The sequence below is a fragment of the Rhinopithecus bieti genome, unplaced genomic scaffold (assembly GCF_001698545.2).
Source record: "Rhinopithecus bieti isolate Rb0 unplaced genomic scaffold, ASM169854v2 scaffold_3875, whole genome shotgun sequence".
Taxonomy (NCBI): domain Eukaryota; kingdom Metazoa; phylum Chordata; class Mammalia; order Primates; family Cercopithecidae; genus Rhinopithecus; species Rhinopithecus bieti.
The window spans coordinates 1,554,877-1,574,663 of record NW_016804422.1 but is presented as its reverse complement, the minus strand read 5'-3'; the positions used below and the strand labels follow the sequence as shown (position 1 = coordinate 1,574,663).

Genomic DNA, 19,787 nt, shown 5'->3' with positions numbered 1-19,787 from the left:
CGGGCACAGTGGCTCATGCCTGTAATCCCAGCACTTTTGGACGCTGAGGCGGGTGGATCACCTGAGGTCGGAAGTAGACCAGCCTGACCAACACGGAGAAACCCCTTCTCTACTAAAAACACATAATTACCCGGGCATGGTGGCATATGCCTGTAATCCCAGCTACTCGGGAGGCTGAGGCAGGAGATTCACGTGAACCCGGGAGCCAAAGGTTGTAGTGAGCTGAGATGGTGTCACTCCAGCCTGGGCAACAAGAGCGAAATTCCGTCTCAAAAAAAAAAAAAAAAAAAATCGGCTGACTGTAGTGGTGTATGCCTATAGTCCCAGCTACTTGAGAGACTGAGGTGGGAGGATTGCTTGAGCCCGGGAGGCAGAGGTTGTGGTGAGCCGAGATCGCACCTCTGTACTCCACCCTGGGTGACGGTGAGCAAGACTCCGTCTCAAAAAAAAAAAAAAAAAAAATTAAATGTAAGCAACAATGTTGCTTAAATGTCACATTGGTGGTGGTGTTCTGCAGATCAGTACAATCCTTTGAGAAGCACAAACAGTAAGAACCTCTTGAACTAGTAATCTAATACTTGGACATTTGATTAAATACTTTGACAGATTGTTTTAAAAGTCAAACCAAGGCCGGGCACAGTGGCTCAAGCCTGTAATCCCAGCACTTTGGGAGGCCAAGACGGGCGGATCACGAGGTCAGGAGATCAAGACCATCCTGGCTAACACGGTGAAACCCCGTCTCTACTAAAAAATACAAAAAACTAGCCGGGTGAGGTGGCGGGCGCCTGTAGTCCCAGCTACTTGGGAGGCCGAGGCAGGAGAATGGCGTGAACCCGGGAGGCGGAGCTTGCAGTGAGCTGAGATCCGGCCACTGCACTCCAGCCCGGGCGACACAGTGAGACTCCGTCTCAAAAAAAAAAAAGAAAGAAAGAAAAAAAAAAAAAAGTCAAACCATACAAAGAAGTTCATCTAAGCATTATCTATATGGCAATGAACTAAACTTCAAATATACGTAAACTTGAAAAGAGCACATATGGCTGGGCAAGGTGGCTCATGCCTGTAATCCCAGCACTTTGAGAAGCTGAGGCGTGTGGATCACCTGAGGTCAGGAGTTTGAGACCAGCCTGGCCAAGATGGAGAAATTGCATCTTTACAAAATACAACTATTAGCCAGGCATGGTGGCACGCGCCTGTAATCCCAGCTACTCTACTCTGCAGGCTGAGGCAAAAGAATTGCTTGAACCCGGGAGGTTGCAGCAAGCCGAGACTGCGCCACTGCACTCCAGCCTGGGCAACAGAGTGAGACTCTGTCTCAAAAAACAAAACAAAACAACAAAACAAACAAAAAACCAACAACACATATGCCAAGGACGCCATGTGAAATACATATGAATGTAAACAAAGTCTGCATGAGTAGCAGTTAAAAATGAAAAAACAGCCAGATCACCTGAGGTCAGGAGTTCATGACTAGCCTGGCCAATGTAGTGAAACCCCATTTCTACTAAAAACACAAAAATCAGCCAGGCGTGGTGGCGCATTCCCATAATCCCAGCTATTGGGGAGGCTGAGGCAGGAGAATCCTTTAAAAACCTGGAGGAAGGCTGAGCACACTGGCTCACTCCTATAATCCCAGCACTTTGGGAGGCTGAGGCGGGTGGATCACCTGAGGTCAGGAGTTCGAGAGCAGCATGGTGAAACCCATCTCTACTAAATACAAAAAATTAGCTGAGCATGGTGGCACATGCCTGTAATCCCTGCTACTTGGGAGGCTGAAGTAGGAGAATCGCTTGAACCTGGGAGGCAGAGGTTGCAGTGAGCCAAGATCGAGCCACTGCACTCTAGCCTGGGCCTCAGAATGAGACTCCATCTCAAAAAGAAAAAAAAAAAAAGAAAAAAAGAACAAACTTGGACTAAGATGGCAGGATGAGAATGGATTATTCTTTTCAACATTTTGTTATACAGTATACTGAAGAGGCAAAAGCTCTGATTCTCTATACGCTTCATAAATATTCTAACGTGGAAAATGGCATCAGTTGTTATGAAAAGTATACTCACCTGTTTTCCATCCACCTCGATATCTGCCACATAGTTCTCAAACACTGTGGGCACATACACCTCTGGGAACTGGTCCTTGTTGAACACTATGAGCAAGCACGTCTTTCCACAGGCTCCATCACCAACAATCACTAGTTTCTTCCGGATGGCAGCCATTGCTGAAACACAAAACACAGATGTTACCTGCAATGCACAAGAAGCCATAGGTAGCTCACAGGCTATGACACATGCTTTGGTAACCACGGGGCATAAGCCTGTATTAGCATACTCAAATTCAAACTTCCAGTACACTGATTCCACCTGGCACCAAAAGGTTATACATCAAAAACTCATAACTAACTTTATACTTAATGGTAAAACAATGAAAAAAACGTCTGCCCCCTAAGATCAGAAACAAGAAAAGAATGTATGTTCTTGCCACTTCTTTTTTTATTTTATTTTATTTTTTTTTGAGACGGAGTCTTGCTCTGCCGCCCAGGCTGGGGTGCAGTGGCCGGATCTCAGCTCACTGCAAGCTCCGCCTCCCGGGTTTATGCCATTCTCCTGTCTCAGCCTCCTGAGTAGCTGGGACTACAGGCGCCCGCCTCGTCGCCCGGCTAGTTTTTTGTATTTTTTAGTAGAGACGGGGTTTCACCGTATTAGCCAGGATGGTCTCGATCTCCTGACCTCGTGATCCGCCCGTCTCGGCCTCCCAAAGTGCTGGGATTACAGGCTTGAGCCACCGCGCCCGGCCTGCCACTTCTATTTAGATGCAATCTCAGTCTGTCGCCCAACCTGGAGTGCACTGGCCCAATCTCGGCTCACTGCAACCTCCAGCCTCCTGGGTTCAAGTGATTCTCCTGCCTCAGCCTCCCAAGTAGCTGGGATTATAGACATGCACCACCACGTCCAGCTAATTTTTGAATTTTTGGTAGAGACGGGGTTTCACCTTGTTGGCTAGGTTGGTCTTGAACTCCTGACCTCAGGCGATCCACCTGCCTCAGCCTCCCAAAGTGCTGGGATTACAGGCGTGAGCCACCCCGCATGGCCTGTTTTTGCCACTCCTATCCAGCACGATATTGGAGGTCCTAGCCAAGGCAATAAGATAAGAAAATGAAATAAAAGACATCCAAATTGGAAAAGAAGAAGTAAAACTATCTCAATTCGTACATGAGATGATTTTGTAATGTGGGAAATCCTAAAGAAAACTTTTAGAATAAACAAGTTCAGTAAGGTTGCAGGATACAATATTAACACAGAAAAAAATCAACTGAGCCAGGCACAGTGGCTCACGCCTGTAATCCCAGCACTTTGGGAGGCTGAGGTGGGCAGATCACCTGAGGTCGGGAGTTTGAGACCAGCATGACCAACATGGAGAAACCCCGTCTCAACTAAAAATACAAACTTAGCCGGGCGTGGTGGCGCATGCCTGTAATGCCAGCTACTAGGGAGCACAAGGCAGGAGAATCACTTGAACCTGGTAGGCGGAGGTTGTGGTGAGCCGAGATCACACCATTGCACTCCAGCCTGGACAACAAGAGCGAAACTCCATCTCAAAAAAAAAAAAAAAAAAAAAATCAATGCCGAACACAGTAGTTCATGTCTGTAATCCCAACACTTTGGGAGGCTGAAGCAGGAGGAATGCTCAGGCCCAGGAGTTAGAGACCAGCCCTGGCAACGTAGTGAGATACTGAGAAAGGAAAGAAGGACGGAAGCATGAGAGGGGAGGGGAGAAAGAAAAGAAACAAAAGGGCCGGGCGCAGTGGCTCACACCTGTAATCCCAGCATTCTGGGAGGCCGAAACAGGTGGACTGCTTGACAGTCCAGGAGTTCAAGACCAGTCTGAGCAACATAGAGAAACCCTGTCTCTACCAAAAATACAAAAAAATTATCCAGGAGCGGTGGTGCACACTAATCACAGCTACTTGGGAGGCTCAGGTGGGATAATCGCCTGAGTCCAGGAGATGGAGGCTGCAGTGAGCTGAGATTGCATCACTACATTCCGGCCTGGGGAACCACAGTGAGACACAGTCTCTAAAAAAAGAAAGAAAAAAAAAAAATCAGCCAGGTATGGTAGCATGCACCTCTGGTCCCAGCTACCAAGGAGGCTGAGGTGGGAGGATTGCTTGAGCCCAGGAGGTGGAAGATGCGGTGAGCTACGACTGCACCACTGCACTCCAGCCTGGAGTGACAGAGTGAACCTTGTGTCTCAAACTCTTATGACTCAACTACAAAAAAGTAGCTTAGGTTGGTGGTCTGGCTCAGGATCTCTTGCAAGGTTGAAAGTCATAAAGAATTCTTTTTGGGCTGGGCACGGTAGCTTATGCCTGTAATCTCAGCACTTTGGGAGGCTGAGGTGAGCAGAACACTTGAAGTCAGGAGTTCGAGACCAGCCTGACCAACCCAGCAAAACCCTGTTTCTACAAAAAATGCAAAACTTAGCAGGGTGTGGTGATGGGCACTTGTAATCCCAGTTACTTGGGAGACTGAGGCAGAAGAATTGCTTGAACCCGGGAGGCAGAGATTGCAGTGAGCCCAGATTGCACCACTGTACTCCAGTCTGTGCAACAGAGTGAAACTGTGTCTAAAAAACAAACAAACAAAAAACAAACTCTTTCCGGCATGAAGTACAGCGTGCTATTTATCTATCCATCTATCTTTTTTTTTTTTTTCTGAGATGAGGTCTCACTCTGTCACCCAGGCTGGAATGCAGTGGCGTGATCTCAGCTCAATGCAACCTCTGCCTCAGAGGCTCAAGTGATCCTCCCACCTCAGATTCCCCAGGACTGGGACCACAGGCATGCACCACCATGCTCAGCTAATTTTGTATTTTCGGCAGAGAAAGGATTTTGCCATGTTGCCCAGGCTGGTCTCCAGCTCCTGAGCTCAAGTCATCTCGCCTCGGCCTCCCACAGTGCTGAGGGATTGTAGGCATGAGCCACTGCCCATCTATCTATGCATCTATCCAATCTGTGTATCTATCTAACCTATCTATGTATTTATCTATTACGTAGTTATTTTGAGAAAGGTTCTCATTCTGTCACCAAAGCTGGAAAGCAGTGGTGCAATATTGGCTCACTGCAGCCTCTGCCTCCCAGGCTCAACTCAAGTGATCCTCCCACCTCAACCTCCCAAGTAGTTGGGACTACCAGGCTCCTGCCACCACACTGACTGATTTTTATACAGATGGGGTTTCACTATATTATCCAGGCTGGTCTCAAACTCCTGGGCTCATGCAATCCTCCCGATTCAGCCTCCCAAAGTGCTGGGATTACAAGCATAAGCCACTTCACCAGGCCTAAATACAGTATACAGAAAAAATTAAAAAATAAAGAACTTTTACAATTCAATAATAAAAAGACAATCTAATCCAATTCAAAGGATGTGAGTAGGTATGACCCTGCAATTCTATTCCTAGGTATACATCTAAGAGAAACAAAAACATATGTCCACATAACAACTTGTATCTCCACATGAATATTCATAGCACGATTATTCATAACAGTCAAAAAATGTAAAGAACCCAAATATCCAACAACTGATGAATATATCGATACAATGGAATGGAACATTGTTCAGCGATAAAGTACTGATATATGCTATAATATGGATGAATCTTGAAAATGTTATATAAGAACCCAGTCATAAAAACCAACATGCATGATTCCATTTATATAAAATTGTCCAGAATAAACAAATCCAGAAAGAGAAAATAGACTGGTAGCTGCCTAGGGCAGGGACTTGGGGGTGGAGAGAAATGGAAAATGACTAATGGAATAGTGGAGTTTCTCAGGTAACGAGATTTTTCCAAAATTATTGTGGTGATGGCTGCACAACTCTATGAATATACTATAAACTACTTATTATAGTATATATAATTCACACATTTTATTTATTTTGAGACAGGGTCTCACTGTGTTGCCCAGGCTGGAGTGTAGTGGTGCGATCTCTACTCACTGCAACCTTAGCCTCCCCAGGCTCAAGTGATCCTCCTATCTCAGTCTCCCTAGTAGCTGGGACTACAGGTGCATGCCGACACACCTGGCTAATTTTTTGTATTTTTAGTAGTGACCGGGTTTCACCATGTTGCCCCAGCCGCTCTCAAACTCTTGAGGTCAAGCGATCCTCCCGCCTCTGCCTCTCCTCCAGTGTTGGGATTACAGGCATGAGCCACCGCACCCAGCCCACAGTATATGTAATTCACACTTTAAATAGGTGAATTGTAAGGTATGTAGATTATATTTCAATAAAGCTGTTACAACCACTCTCGCCCCCAGTAGGGGGGGAAAAAATCTACAGATTCCTTCCATCTGGCAGACAGTGATGGTCAACCACCCCAATTCCCACACTTCCCTCTTAGACCATACTTCAATTTTTAGCTATGTACTTTGTTGTAGACTACACTTCCTAACTTCCCTTGGAGACATGGCCATGTACCATGAGATGTGAATCAGTAGTATGTTGTGGGACTTCCAGAAAGTCCTTCTTAGAAAAAGTGAAGTCACATGCTCTTCTTCATTCTCTTTCTCCTTTCCTACTGCTTAAATCTGAAGTAAGGGCTGATTTTTAAGTAGCCACCCTGGTATGTGAGAATGAATGCCATACCACGGGGCTGAAAACCAAAAGGTAAAAAGGAGCCTGGATTTCAGGTGATCTTGGGAGCCATCAACTCAGCCCCAAGACAGCCTACCTTCCATGTTGCTTCCATATGAATGAGAAATAATTGACTGTCTTGTTTAAGATGGTATTTTTCAAGTCTCTGTTACCTGTAGTCAAACTAATCCTAAATAATATATACTTGGCTGGGCATGGTGGTTCACGCCTGAAATCCCAGCACTCTGGGAGGCCGAGGTGGGCAGATCACAAGGTCAGGAGTTTGACACCAGCCTGGCCAACATAATGAAACCCCATCACTACTAAAAATATAAAAATTAGCTGGGTCTGGTAGCACGTGCCTGTAGTCCCAGCTACTCAGGAGGGTGAGGCAGGAGAATCGCTTGAACCCTGGAGATGGAGGCTGCAGTAAGCTGAGATCACCCCACTGCACTCCATCCCGGGTGAGAGACTGTCTCAAAAAAAAAAAAAAAAAAAAAAAAGCCGGGCGTGGTGGCTCACGCCTGTAATCCGGCACTTCGAGAGGATGAGGCGGGCGGATCACGAGGTCAGGAGATTGAGACCGTCCTGGCTAACACGGTGAAACTCCGTCTCTACTAAAGAATACAAAAAATTAGCCAGGTGTGGTGGTGAGCGCCTGTAGTCCCAGCTACTCAGGAAGCTGAGGCAGGAGAATGGCGTGAACCCAGGAGGTGGAGGTTGCAGTGAGCCGAGATCGCACCACTGCACTCCAGCCTGGGCAACAGAACAAGTCTCCGTCTCAAAAATAAATAAATAAATAATAATAATAGATACTCATTATCAAAACTATATTGTCTAAAGGGTATGTTCCCCAACCAGAATGGATAAGACAATCCACAGGGGTACCAGAAGAAAACTCAAGAGGGCAAACAACAATGAAAAAAATAAAAAATGAAAACAAAACAAAAAGACTCAAGAGGGCTGACAGTGCTGCCATTATTTGTGAATTCTCAGCACGGTATTACATATGGCAGTGAGTATGTATATAGATATATAGATAGACAGACAGGTATTATAGAATTTCATCCAAATCCACAAAATGATCTCGTCATTTAACTTTTTTTTTTTTTTTGCAAAAAGGGAGTAAACTGATGATACTACTAAGTATGAAAGCACAATAAGAAGCATTTCAATGATAGGGAAATGTGCTCAATATAAATCTTTAAACAAGAGCATGCAGTCAAGGCCGGGAGCAATGGTTCATGCCTGTAATGCCAGCACTTTGGGAGGCTGAGGTAGGCTGATCACTTGAGGTCAGGAGTTCATGACCAGCCTGGCCAACATTGTGAAACCCTATCTCTACAAAAAAATACAAAAATAAGCTGGGCATAGTGGCATGTACCCGTAATCCCAGTTACTGGAAAGGCCGAGGCAGGAGAATCTCTTGAACCGAGGAGGCAGAAGCTGCGGTAAGCCGAGATCTCACCATTGCATTCCAGCCTAGGCAGTAAGAGAAAAACCCTATTTCAAAAAAAAAAAAAAAAAAAATTAGCTGGGTATGGTGGCAGGCACCTGTAACCCCAGCCACTCAGGATACTGAGGTATGAGAATCACTTGAGTTCAGGAGGCGAAAGTTGCAGTGAGCTGAGAACACGCCACTGCACTCCAGCCTGGGCAACACAGTGAGACTCTGTCTCAAAAAAAAAAAAAAAAAAAAGGCTAGGCGCAGTGGCTCATGTCTGTAATCCCAGCACTTTGGGAAGCTGAGAGCGAGGCCCATGGATCACGATGTCAGGAGTTCAAGACCAGCCTGATCAACATGGTGAAATCCCATCTCTACTAAAAATACAAAAATTAGCTGGGCACGGTGGCACACGCCTGTAATCTCAGCTACTCAGGCGGTTGAGGGAGAAGAATCACTTGAATCCGGGAGACGGAGGTTGCAGTGAGATGAGATCATGCCATTGCCCTTCAGCCTAGGCAATGAGTGAAAATCCACCTCAAAAAAAAAAAAAAAAAGATAGAGAGAAAGTGAAGTTCTCCAGTTAGAGTCAAGTGTGGCAACTCATACCTGTAATCCCATCTACTCAGGAGGCTGAGGTGGAAAGATAGCTAGAGTCCAGAGTTTGAGACCAGCTTGGGCAACATAGCAAGACCCTATCTCATAAAAATAAAAAAACATTGGCCGGGCATGGTGACTCACGCCTCTAATCACAGCACTTTGGGAGGCTGAGATGGGCGGATCACGAGGTCAGGAGATCGAGACTATCATGGCTAACACGGTGAAACCCCGTCTCTATTAAAATACAAAAAATTAGCCGGGCATGGTGGCAGGCGCCTGTGGTCCCAGCTACTCCGGAGGCTGAGGCAGGAGGATGGCGTGAACCCAGGAGGTGGAGCTTGCAGTGAGCTGAGATCGTGCCACTGCACTCCAGCCTGGGTGACAGAGCAAGACTCCGTCCGAAAAAAAGTAAATAAATAAAATAAAAATAAAAAAAATAGAGGCTGGGCGCAGTGGCTCACACCTGTAATCCCAACACTTTGGGAAGCCAAGGTGGGCAAATCTCTTGAGCCTAGGAGTTGAAGACGATCCTAAACATAGTGAAACCCCATCTCTATGCAAAATACAAAAAATTAGCTGGGTGTGGTGGTGCCCATCTGTGGTCACAGCTACTCGGGAGGCTAAGATGGGAGGATCACTTGAGTACAGGAGGCAGAGGTTGCAGTGAGCTGAGATCACACCACTACACTCCAGCCTGAGTGACACAGTAAGACCCTGTCTCACAAAACTAAAAAAAAATATATTTAATAAACTTTACATCTCTCATAAGGCCTAATCTGTATGGGTTTTTGCCCAAAGTCAAACCACCAGGACCCTATGGGATGCAAAGAGACATCAACAGGAATTCCCCAGCTCAAGAAAAGGCTGCCTTGGCCAGGTGTGGTGATTCATGCCTGCAATCCCAGCACTTTGAGAGGCCGAGGCAGGTGGATCACCTGAGGTCAGGAGTTTGAGACAAGCATGACCAACATGGTGTAACCCAGTCTCTACTAAAAACACAAAAATTAGGTGGGCGTGGTGGTGGGCACCTGTAAGTAATCCCAATTACTCTAGATGCTGAGGCAGGAGAATCGCTTGAACACAGGAGGCAAAGGTTGCAGTGAGCCGAGTTAGCGCCACTGCACTCCAGTCTGGGCGACAAGAGCAAAACTCCCTATCAAAAGAAAAAGGCCACCTTTGAGTAGCACCTTACCTAGAAGACACTCAATTCAGGCCTGGCGCGGTGGCTCACGCCTGTAATCCCAGCACTTCGGGAGGCCGAGGCGGGCGGATCACGAGGTCAAGAGATCGAGACCTTCCTGGCTAACGCGGTGAAACCCCGTCTCTACTAAAATACAAAACTAGCCAGGCGAGGTGGCGGGCGCCTGTAGTCCCAGCTACTCGGGAGACTGAGGCAGGAGAATGGTGGGAACCCGGGAGGCGGAGCTTGCAGTGAGCCGAGATCACGCCACTGCCCTCCAGCCTGGGCGACACAGTGAGACTCGTTCTCAAAAAAAAAACAAAAAAAGAGCTATCATTGCTTTGTTTATAGTTCAACGTGCCCCCAATATTTGTTCTACTATTGACTTAAATCTTTTGTTATGGTTTGAAAAGTTTCCTTGGATAGATAGGGCATCATGCCTGTCCTTGGGCCCTCTCCAGTGCCACCTTCCTCTCTGCACTTTCAGCCTGCACTCCATTCCTTCTGGGTGCTTAGGTGTTTCTGAGATCACCACATGTGTCTTCTATTCTGTTTGTGCCTTCCCTTCCTAGAATGTCCAGACTCTGTCTCCACCTTTGCTTACAGCGAGGGAATTCACCTTTAAAGACCCCAGTCCGGCCAGGCACAGTGGCTCACGTCCATAATCCCAGCACTTTGGGAGGCCAAGGCGGGAGGATCACTTGAGGTCAGGAGTTCGAGACCAGCCTGGCAAACATGGTGAAACCCCATCTCTACTGAAAATATAAAAATTAGCCGGGCATGGTGGCATGTGTCTGTAATCCCAGCGACACGAGAATCACTTCAACCTGGAAGGTGGAGGTTGCAGTGACCCGAGATCGCACCACTGCATTACAGCCTGGGCGGCAGAGTGAGACTGTGTCTCGGAAAAAATACAGAAAAGAAAAGAAAATATTTGATGAAGAACATTTGGCCCAGAAAAAGTATAAAATCATTTAGCCACGAATGGTGACAAAGACAAAAATTACGAGGGATTATCAGACAAAATGAAAGCCTAGGTGATTTCTGGGATGCTGGGAGTGCGGCAATACAAACACAAATGTTGAGAAGGAAAAAGTACAAGCACAGAAAATCAAACTTGCTGTTTTTTCCTTGAAAAATGAAGGAGAAACTTCGCAAAATTATCTTTCCTTTCCACTTTGCTATAATCCAGCGTCTTTACAGGTACATGGTTTGTCAGCTTAAGAAAGGAAATCACGCTTAGCTCTCCCAGATGTGTCATTTTCCAGGCTAGGTTTAGTCTCAGAAATAACTTATAGGAGTTTGGAGTAGAGGTTTATTTATCCAAAAGTCAGTTATATCTAATTAAGTCACCAGTAACAATATAGAAGTAACAGTATTTCTTTTACAATTTTTAAATTTTTGTTTTTTTTGGAGACAGGGTCTCACTGTCACCCCGGCTGCTGGAGTGCGATGGTGTTATCACGGCTTTACCACAAACCCGACCTCCCAGGCTCGGGTAATCCTCCCACTTCAGTCTCCCAAGTAGCTGGGAGTACAGGCACACACACCACGCCCAGCTAATTTTTGTGGGTTTGTAAAGACAGGGTTTCATCATGTTGCCCAGGCTGGTCTTAAACTCCTGGGCTCAAGTGATGCCCCCACTTTCTTTTTTTTTTTGAGGCCTCGCTCTGTCCGCCCAGACTGGAGTGCAGTGGCGCGAATCTCGGCTCACTGCAAGCCTCCGCCTCCCGGGTCATGCCATTCTCCTGCTCAAGACCTCTCTGCAGTAGCTGGGCGACTACAGGCGCCCGCCACTCGCCCGGCTAGTTTTTTTGTATTTTTAGTAGAGACGGGGTTTCAGCCATGTTATACCAGGATGGTCTCGATCTCCCTGACCTCGTGATCCGCCCGTCTCGGCCTCCTCAAGTGCTGGGATTACAGGCTTGAGCCACCGCGCCCGGCCACCCCCACTTTCTAAAAATTTAATTATCTTGGCCGGGCGCAGTGGCTCACGCCTATAGTCCTAGCACTTTGGGAGGCTCAGATGGGCGGATTGCTTGAGGTCAGAAGTTCAAAACCAGCCTGACCAACATGGTGAAACCATTCTCTACTAAGAATACAAAAATTAGCCTAGCATGGTGGCAGGCACCTGTAATCTCAGCTACTCGGGAGGCTGAGGCAGGAGAATTGTTGGAACCTGGGAGGAGGAGGTTGCAGTGAGCCAAGATCGCGCCACTGCACTCCAGTCTGGGTGACAGCAAGACTCTTGTCTCCAGGGAAAAAAAATTTTGATTATCTTTTATGCAGAGACAGGGTCTTGCTCTGGCTGGTCTCAAACTCCTAGCCTCAAGTGATTTTCCTGTGTTGGCTCTAAGTGTTGGGACTACAGGTGTGAGCCACTGCGCCTGGCCCATTGCCCTTTTTTTTTTTATTTTTTTAGACAGAGTCTTACTCTGTCACCCAGGCTAGAGCACAGCGGTGCGATCTTGACTCACTGCAATCTCCACCTCCCAGGTTCAAGCAATTCTCCTGCCTCCGTCTCCCAAGTAGCAGGGATTACAGGCGTTTGCCACCATGTCTGGCTAATTTTTGTATTTTTAGTAGAGATGAGGTTTTATCGTGTTGACCAGGCTGGTCTCGAACTCCTGACCTCAGGTGATCCACTTGCCTTGGCCTCCCAAAATGCTAGGATTACAGAAGTGAGCCACCGCGCCCAGCTCCCACTGCCCATTTTTAAACTCAGTTGTTTTTTTACTTTCTTGATGGTGTTCGTTTTTTTTGAGACGGAGTCTCGCTTTGTCGCCCAGACTGCAGTGCAGTGGCCAGATCTCAGCTCACTATAAGCTCCGCCTCCCGGGTTCATGCCATTCTCCTGCCTCAGCCTCCTGAGTAGCTGGGACTACAGGCGCCCACCACCTCGCCCGGCTAGTTTTTTGTATTTTTTTAGCAGAGACGGAGTTTCACCATGTTAGCCAGGATGGTCTCGATCTCCTGACCTCATGATCCGCCCGTCTCGGCCTCCCAAAGTGCTGGGATTACAGGCTTGAGCCACCGCGCCCGGCTGGTGTTTGTTTTTTATTTTGTTGAAGTCAAATTTATCTGTTTCTCCCTTTGGTTAACTGATGGTTTGGTGGCATATCTAAGATAACACTGCCAAATTCAAAATAATTCAAATTAAAAAAAAAATATGCTTCTTTCTATAGTTTTAAGTCTTACACTTTAGGCCTCTGATTCATTTTGAGTTAATTTTATACATGATATGAGGTAGGGGTCCAACTTCATTCTTTTCATTTGGAAATCCAGTCACCTCAGTATTATTTACTGAAAAGACTCCCCCCCCCCCCCGCCACTGGATGCTCCTGGCACACCTGAGAAATCACCTGATTATCAACTGAGGGTTTACTTTTAGATTAATTCTATTCCATCAGTCTATATTGTCTACCCTTACACTAGTACCACAGTCTTGATTACTGTTGCTTTACAGTAAATTTTAAAATCTGCAGGTGTGAGTCCTCCAGCTTTCTTTTTTTCCAAGATTATTTTGGCTTTTCTGGGTCCTCTGAATTTCCAAATCTATTTCAGGAACAGTTTGTCAATTTCTGCTAAAAAGCCAGCTGGAATTTTGATAGGAATTACACTGAATCTACACATCAATTTGGGGAGTATTGCCATCTTTACAATGTTTTTTTTTTTTTTTTTGAGACGTGGCTCTGTCACCCAGGCTAGGGTGCAGTGGCTAGATCTCAGCTCACTGCAAGCTCCTCCTCCCAGGTTCATGCCATTCTCCTGGCTCAGCCTCCCAAGTAGCTGGGACTACAGGTGCTCGCCACCTCGCCCGGCTAGTTTTTTGTATTTTTTTTAGTAGAGACGGGGTTTCACCGTGTTAGCCAGGATGGTCTCGATCTCCTGACCTCGTGATCCGCCCGTCTCGGCCTCCCAAAGTGCTGGGATTACAGGCTTGAGCCACCGCGCCCAGCCACCTTTACAATGTTAAGTCTTCTGACAGGAACATGGACGTCTTTCCATTTATTTAGGTCATCTTTCATGTTTTTACTTCCTCTTTCCTCCCTTCTGTTTTCTCCTTACACTTAGAACCATAGACATCAAACTAAAGGTAGGGAAGCCTTGTCTTCCACCACCACTTTGTAGAAGAGAAAAAATGTAAGAAACAGCTAACAAATAATGCAGTTATAAACTTTATATTAACAGACAATCCTCGCAATAGTCCTCCTATAAGGTAAGTTCTAATACTCTCATTTACAGATGAAGAAATTGAGTACGGGAAGGCTAATTTGTTCAATGTCAGTCACACTGCTAGCCAGTGAGAGGCAGAATTGGACACTGAAGTAAATTAAGCAATCCGTTTCATAGTCTGCATTTCTAAACATTCCACTGTCTTACCCTCCTTCCTTCCCCGCGTCAAGATAAGTGATTCCACAGCTTTAGTGTATTATTCTGCTTTGCCTACTCAGGCAAACCTTGGTGACACTGTGAAAGACTTGATTAATTAATATGTAACTCAGAGCAATTAACTAGTTTGAATATTTTTCCTTAACTTCACAAACTCGGTCTCTGATGTATTTCATTAAGTCTTACGTTAATAAATTTTCACCTATTTTGTCTATATCCAGTGTGACCATATGGGCTTTTAAAAACTGTTATATGACCAGGTGTGGCAGCTCACGCCTATAATCCCAGCACTTTGGGGCCGGGCGCGGTGGCTCAAGCCTGTAATCCCAGCACTTTGGGAGGCTGAGACGGGCGGATCACGAGGTCAGGAGATCGAGACCATCTTGGCTAATACGGTGAAACCCCGTCTCTACTAAAAAATACAAAAAACTAGCTGGGCGACGAGGCGGGCGCCTGTAGTCCCAGCTACTCGGGAGGCTGAGACAGGAGAATGGCGTGAACCCGGGAGGCGGAACTTGCAGTGAGCTGAAAGCCGGCCACTGCACTCCAGCCTGGGCGGCAGAGCAAGACTCCGTCTCAAAAAATTAGCCAGGTGTGGTGGCGGGTGCTTGTAATCCCAGCTACTCAGGAGGATGAGGCAGGATAATTGCTTCAACCTGGGAAGCAGAGGTTGCAGTGAGCTGAGACCATGCCATTGCACTCCAGCCTGGACAACAAGAGAGAAACTCCTTCTCAAAAAAAAACAGGCCGGGCGTGGTGGCTCATACCTGTAATCCCAGCACGTTGGGAGGCTGAGACGGGCGGATTATGAGGTTAGGAGATTGAGACCATCCTGGCTAACACGGTGAAACCCCGTCTCTACTAAAAATATAAAAAATTAGCCAGACGTGGTGGCATGCACCTGTAGTCCCAGCTACTCGGGAGGCTGAGGCAGGAGAATCGCTTAAGCCTGAGAGGTGAAGGTTGCAGTGAGCTGAGATGGTGCCATTGCACTCTAGCCTAGGTAACAGGGTGAGACTCCATCTCAAAAAAAAAAAAAAAGGGCCGGGTGCAGAGGCTCACGCCTGTAATCCCAGCACTTTGGGAGGCTGAGGCAGGCGGATCATGAGGTCAGGAGACAGAGACAGTCTTGGCTAACACGATGAAACCCCATCTCTACTAAAAATACAAATAAAATTAACAGGGCGTGGTGGCGGGCACTTGTCGTCCCAGTTACTCCGGAGGCTTAGGAGAATGGCGTGAACCTGGGAGCAGAGGTTGCAGTGAGCCGAGATTGCGCCACTGCACTCCAGCCTGGGGGACAGAGCAAGACTCCATCTCAAAAGAAAAAAAAAAACTCTATTTGTTTTCTACCCTTTTATGTTTTCCATAATTTCTTTTAGATGTATCTTTTTTCTGCACACACCAGAGGAAGAAATAATAACAATGTCATATATGTTTGAGTCACTCTGAAGTCATTAACTCTTGGTTCTAGCATGTCTTACAACTGTTTACTCTTACTGTTTTATGTCTGTTGACTCATTACAGATGCTGTCAAGGAAGGGTATGGCTTTCTCTTTTTTTTTTTTTTTTTTTTCCTGGAGACAAAGTCTCACTCTGTTGCCCAGGCTGGAGTGCAGTGCCATCATCACGACTCACTGCAGCTTCAAACTCCTGGGCTCAGGTGATCCTCCCACCTCAGCCTCCCGAGTAGCTGGGACTACAGGTGTGTGCCACTATTCCCGGCTAAATTTTTTGTAATTTTTTTGTGTTTGTGTGGAGACGGGGTTTTGCCATGTTGCCCAGGCTGGTCTCGAACTCCTGGGCTCAGCGATGGACTCCTGGGCTGAAATGATACACCCGCCTCTGCCTTCCAAAGTGGTGGGATTATAAAAGGTGGAGCTACCACACCCAGCCAGCTGTGGCATTCTGAGCTTTAGGGAGCTCTGCTATAGAAAGAATGTAAGTGAAGGTCAGTCCTTTTCACATTTCACAAGTCAATGTGATTTCCTGGGGTAACTATAGCTCATCTGCACTGCTGCCTGCCTTGCTTATCTGGGTGCCGAGTGTGGGAGTGGTGTGTCCATCATATGTTCTTTAGATGCTACAGTGGCTACTGGCTATGCTTCAGTAGGTAAATTACAACCATGCATTAATGGGCAATTCTCTGCATTTCACATAGCACTCTTTGGTAATTTTCTCACGTTTGTGTGACCATGATGCTTACTCACATTTGTCTGGACAACTTCCTGAAGGCCTTCTGGAGCTGTTCAATGGGCCAGCCTACTAATGACTAATTTAATATCTTACATTTTGAAATCTGGAGCTGTTCAATGGCCAGCCTACTAATGACTAATATCTCACACTTTGAAATCATTGTTCATTAGCTTTTAATTAACAAAATAATCCTATCTAAGCTACATATCTAACCATGTGGTATAGCCATACAGTGGAGTACTACTCAGCAATAAGGAATGAAGTACAGTACTGTACTGAAACATGCTACAACATGGATGAACCCTGAAAATACTATGCTCAGTAAACCAGTCAAAAAGAACCACATATTTCATACCATATTTGTATGAAATATCCAGAATAGGTAAATCTACAGAGACAGAAAGTAGCTGCTAGGCGTGGTGCCTCATGTCTGTAATCCCAGCACTTTTGGAGGCCGAGGCAGGTGGAACACCTAAGGTCAGGAGCTCAAGACCAACCTGGCCAACATGGTGAAACCCCATCTCGACAAAAATAAAAAAAAAAAAAAAAAAAAATCAGCCAGGCCTGGCGTCCACCTGTAATCCCAGCTACTCGGGAGGCTGAAGCAAAAGAATCGTTTGACCCCAAGAGACAGAGGTTGCAGTGAGTGGAGATTGTGCCATTGCACTCCAGCCTGGGTGACAGGGCGAGTCTCCGGAAAAAAAAAAAAGAGCGTAGTGGTTGCTTAAGGATGAGGGTAATGGGGACTCTCCAGGGAGAACTCAAGAAAAATGTGTGAGCCTAGTTTGGGGTTCAGCAGCACTTGCTGAGAGGAAGCTGCTATGCTTCTCAGATGCCCTAGGCCCATCTTGGAAGGACTGACTCCAGTATAGGTTCTGAGTGACATATTTCCAGCCCACATGTCCTTAATAGACTTCTTCCTCTGCTGAAAAGTCATGACACTTCTTACTTCTTACACCAGTGAACAGCTTCAGGAGCTCTGTTCTGTCCAGAATTCCAACAGCTAACAACTTACAATAAATAAAAGTTACAGAAGCCGGACATGGTGGCTCACGCCTGTAATCCCAGCACTTTGGGAGGCCGAGGTGGGAGGAACACGAGGTCAGGAAATCGAGACCATCCTAACACGGTGAAACTCCATCTCTACCACACACACACACACACACACACACACACACACACACACACACACACACACAAAATTAGCCGGGCCTGGTGGCGGGTGCCTGTAATTCCAGCTACTCGGGAGGCTAAGGCAGGAGAATGGCATGAACCTGGGAGGCGGAGCTTGCAGTGAGCCGAGATCACGCCACTGCACTCCAACCTGGGCAACAGAGTGAGACTCTGTCTCAAAAAATAAATAAATAAATAAATAAATAAAGTTACAGAAAAAACAGTAAGACTTGATTAGTAGGTCCAAGTCCACACACTGATTTAGAAGACAGAAGCATATCAGTTTCACAAAAGGAGGCTTCCCCTCCTTCATTGGTGGGTCCCCGTCCATCTATAGTACCCGCAGACTGTGAGAAGCAAACAGCTTTGACAGTCCGTATCAGGATTTTTTTTTTTTTTAGATGGAGTCTCACTCTGTCACCCAGGCTGGAGTGCAGTGGCACGATCTCAGCTCACTGCAGCCTCCACCTCCCAGGTTCAAGCGATTCTCGTGTCTCAGCCTCCCAAGTGGCTGGGACTACAGGCACCCGGCACCGTGCCCAGCTAATTTTTGTAGTTTTAGTAGAGACGGGGAACACCTTGGCCAGGCTGGTCTTAAACTCCTGACCTTGTGATCCACCTGCCTCGGCCTCCTAAAATGCTGGGATTACAGGCGTGAGCCACTGCACCCAGCCTTAATTTTTGTATTTTTATAGAGATGGGGTTTCACCATTGTTGGCCAGGCTGGTGGTCTTGAACTCCTGATCGTAGGTAATCCGCCTGCCTTGGCCTCTCAAAGTGCTGGGATTACAGGTATTAGCCACCATGCCTGGCTCCATCTCAGGATTTAATTCACACCTTACTTGGGATGCTAGTCAGTTTGAACCAGTCAACACGTAAAAGGAAAATACAGATGTAACAAAAGTTGGACTGGAAAAACACGTGGCTTAATCCTCTGTCTAGGATTACAAGGAAAATTTACAAATTTTGATAGAGTGATACTAGAGAAACTGAAAAAATCTATTTCAGAAAAGGTAAAAGGAGTCATGGATAAAGATTAAGGGGCCAGGTGTGCTGGCTCTCGCCTATAATCCCAGCATTCTGGGAAGCTGTGAGGCAGGCAGATTACCTGAGGTCAGGATTTTGAGACCTGCCTGGCCAACACGGTGAAACCCCATCTCCACTAAAAATACAAAGATTAGGCCGGGCGCGGTGGCTCATGCCTGTATTCCCAGCACTTTGGGAGGCTGAGGCATGAGGATCATGAGGTCAGGAGATCAAGACCATCCTGGCTAACACGGTGAAACCCCGTCTCTATTAAAGATACAAAAAACTAGCCAGGCGTGGTGGCATGCACCTGTAGTCTCAGCTACTGGGGTGGCTGAGGCAGAAGAATCGCTTGAACCCAGGAGGCAGAGTTGCAGGGAGCCGAGATCGCACCACTGCACTCCAGTCTGGGTGACAGAGCGACTCTGTCTCCAAAAAAAAAAAAAAAAAAAAAAAAAAGAAATACAAAAATTAGCCAGGCGCAGTAGTATACACCTGCAGTTCCAGCTACTAGTGAGGCTGAGGTGGGAAGATCAGTTGAACCTAGGAAACAGAGGTTGCAGTGAGCCAAGATCGTGCCACTGCACTCCAGCTTGAGTGACAGAGTGAGAGTTCGTCAAAACAAAAAAATGAATAAAATTACATATACTTAGAGAGCAGAGTCACTGCTTCAAGTGTGAACACAACAGACAGAAAGTCTGGATTGCATTCAATCCTAAAACTGGTAATGTCATAGCTTCACTGCCCAACATGGTAGCCACCAGTCACTTGTGACTTTTTTTTTTTTCTTGAAATGAAAGGCCTCACATATTTATTACTGAACCCAGCCAACCAACGCATTCATAATAGATTCAGAGAGGAAAATACGTCGAACTCTCCAGAGAGTGGTGACATTTTCAGTTTGATATGGTAATGTGATCGTGACCTTCAGACAGCACAAATATATGTGCCATCTCATGTGCAATTCCTTATAGCCCCAGCTTGGTTCTTCTCCAATGTCTCCTTTTGGAGTTGTACCTTATTTTATTTCCAGTTTTCATCCGAATCCACTGGGGAATGGGACGATTTTGCTTTTGTTTCTTGGCCAGGAATCGCTTAATCCTGAAAGTCTTGTGAGAAGACATGGCGAGAAGTGGAGGCAAGAACCNA

At 46.4% G+C, this 19,787-nt stretch overlaps 2 protein-coding genes across 2 annotated transcripts in view; both read right to left on the bottom strand.

The window, feature by feature from the left end:
* Positions 1 to 19,787, bottom strand: part of RHOA (ras homolog family member A) — a 51,224-nt gene that overhangs the window by 7,061 nt on the left and 24,376 nt on the right. The window contains exon 2 of the mRNA XM_017868081.1: positions 2,056 to 2,213. Coding sequence (XP_017723570.1) covers positions 2,056 to 2,211 — 156 coding nt within the window. The 5' untranslated portion in view covers positions 2,212 to 2,213. The remainder of the gene's footprint in view (positions 1 to 2,055; positions 2,214 to 19,787) is intronic.
* On the bottom strand, positions 19,414 to 19,779 carry LOC108526991 (60S ribosomal protein L39). The gene has a single exon (XM_017868083.1). It carries the CDS (start codon positions 19,760 to 19,762, stop codon positions 19,607 to 19,609), a length of 156 nt encoding a protein of 51 aa, XP_017723572.1. The 5' UTR covers positions 19,763 to 19,779; the 3' UTR covers positions 19,414 to 19,606.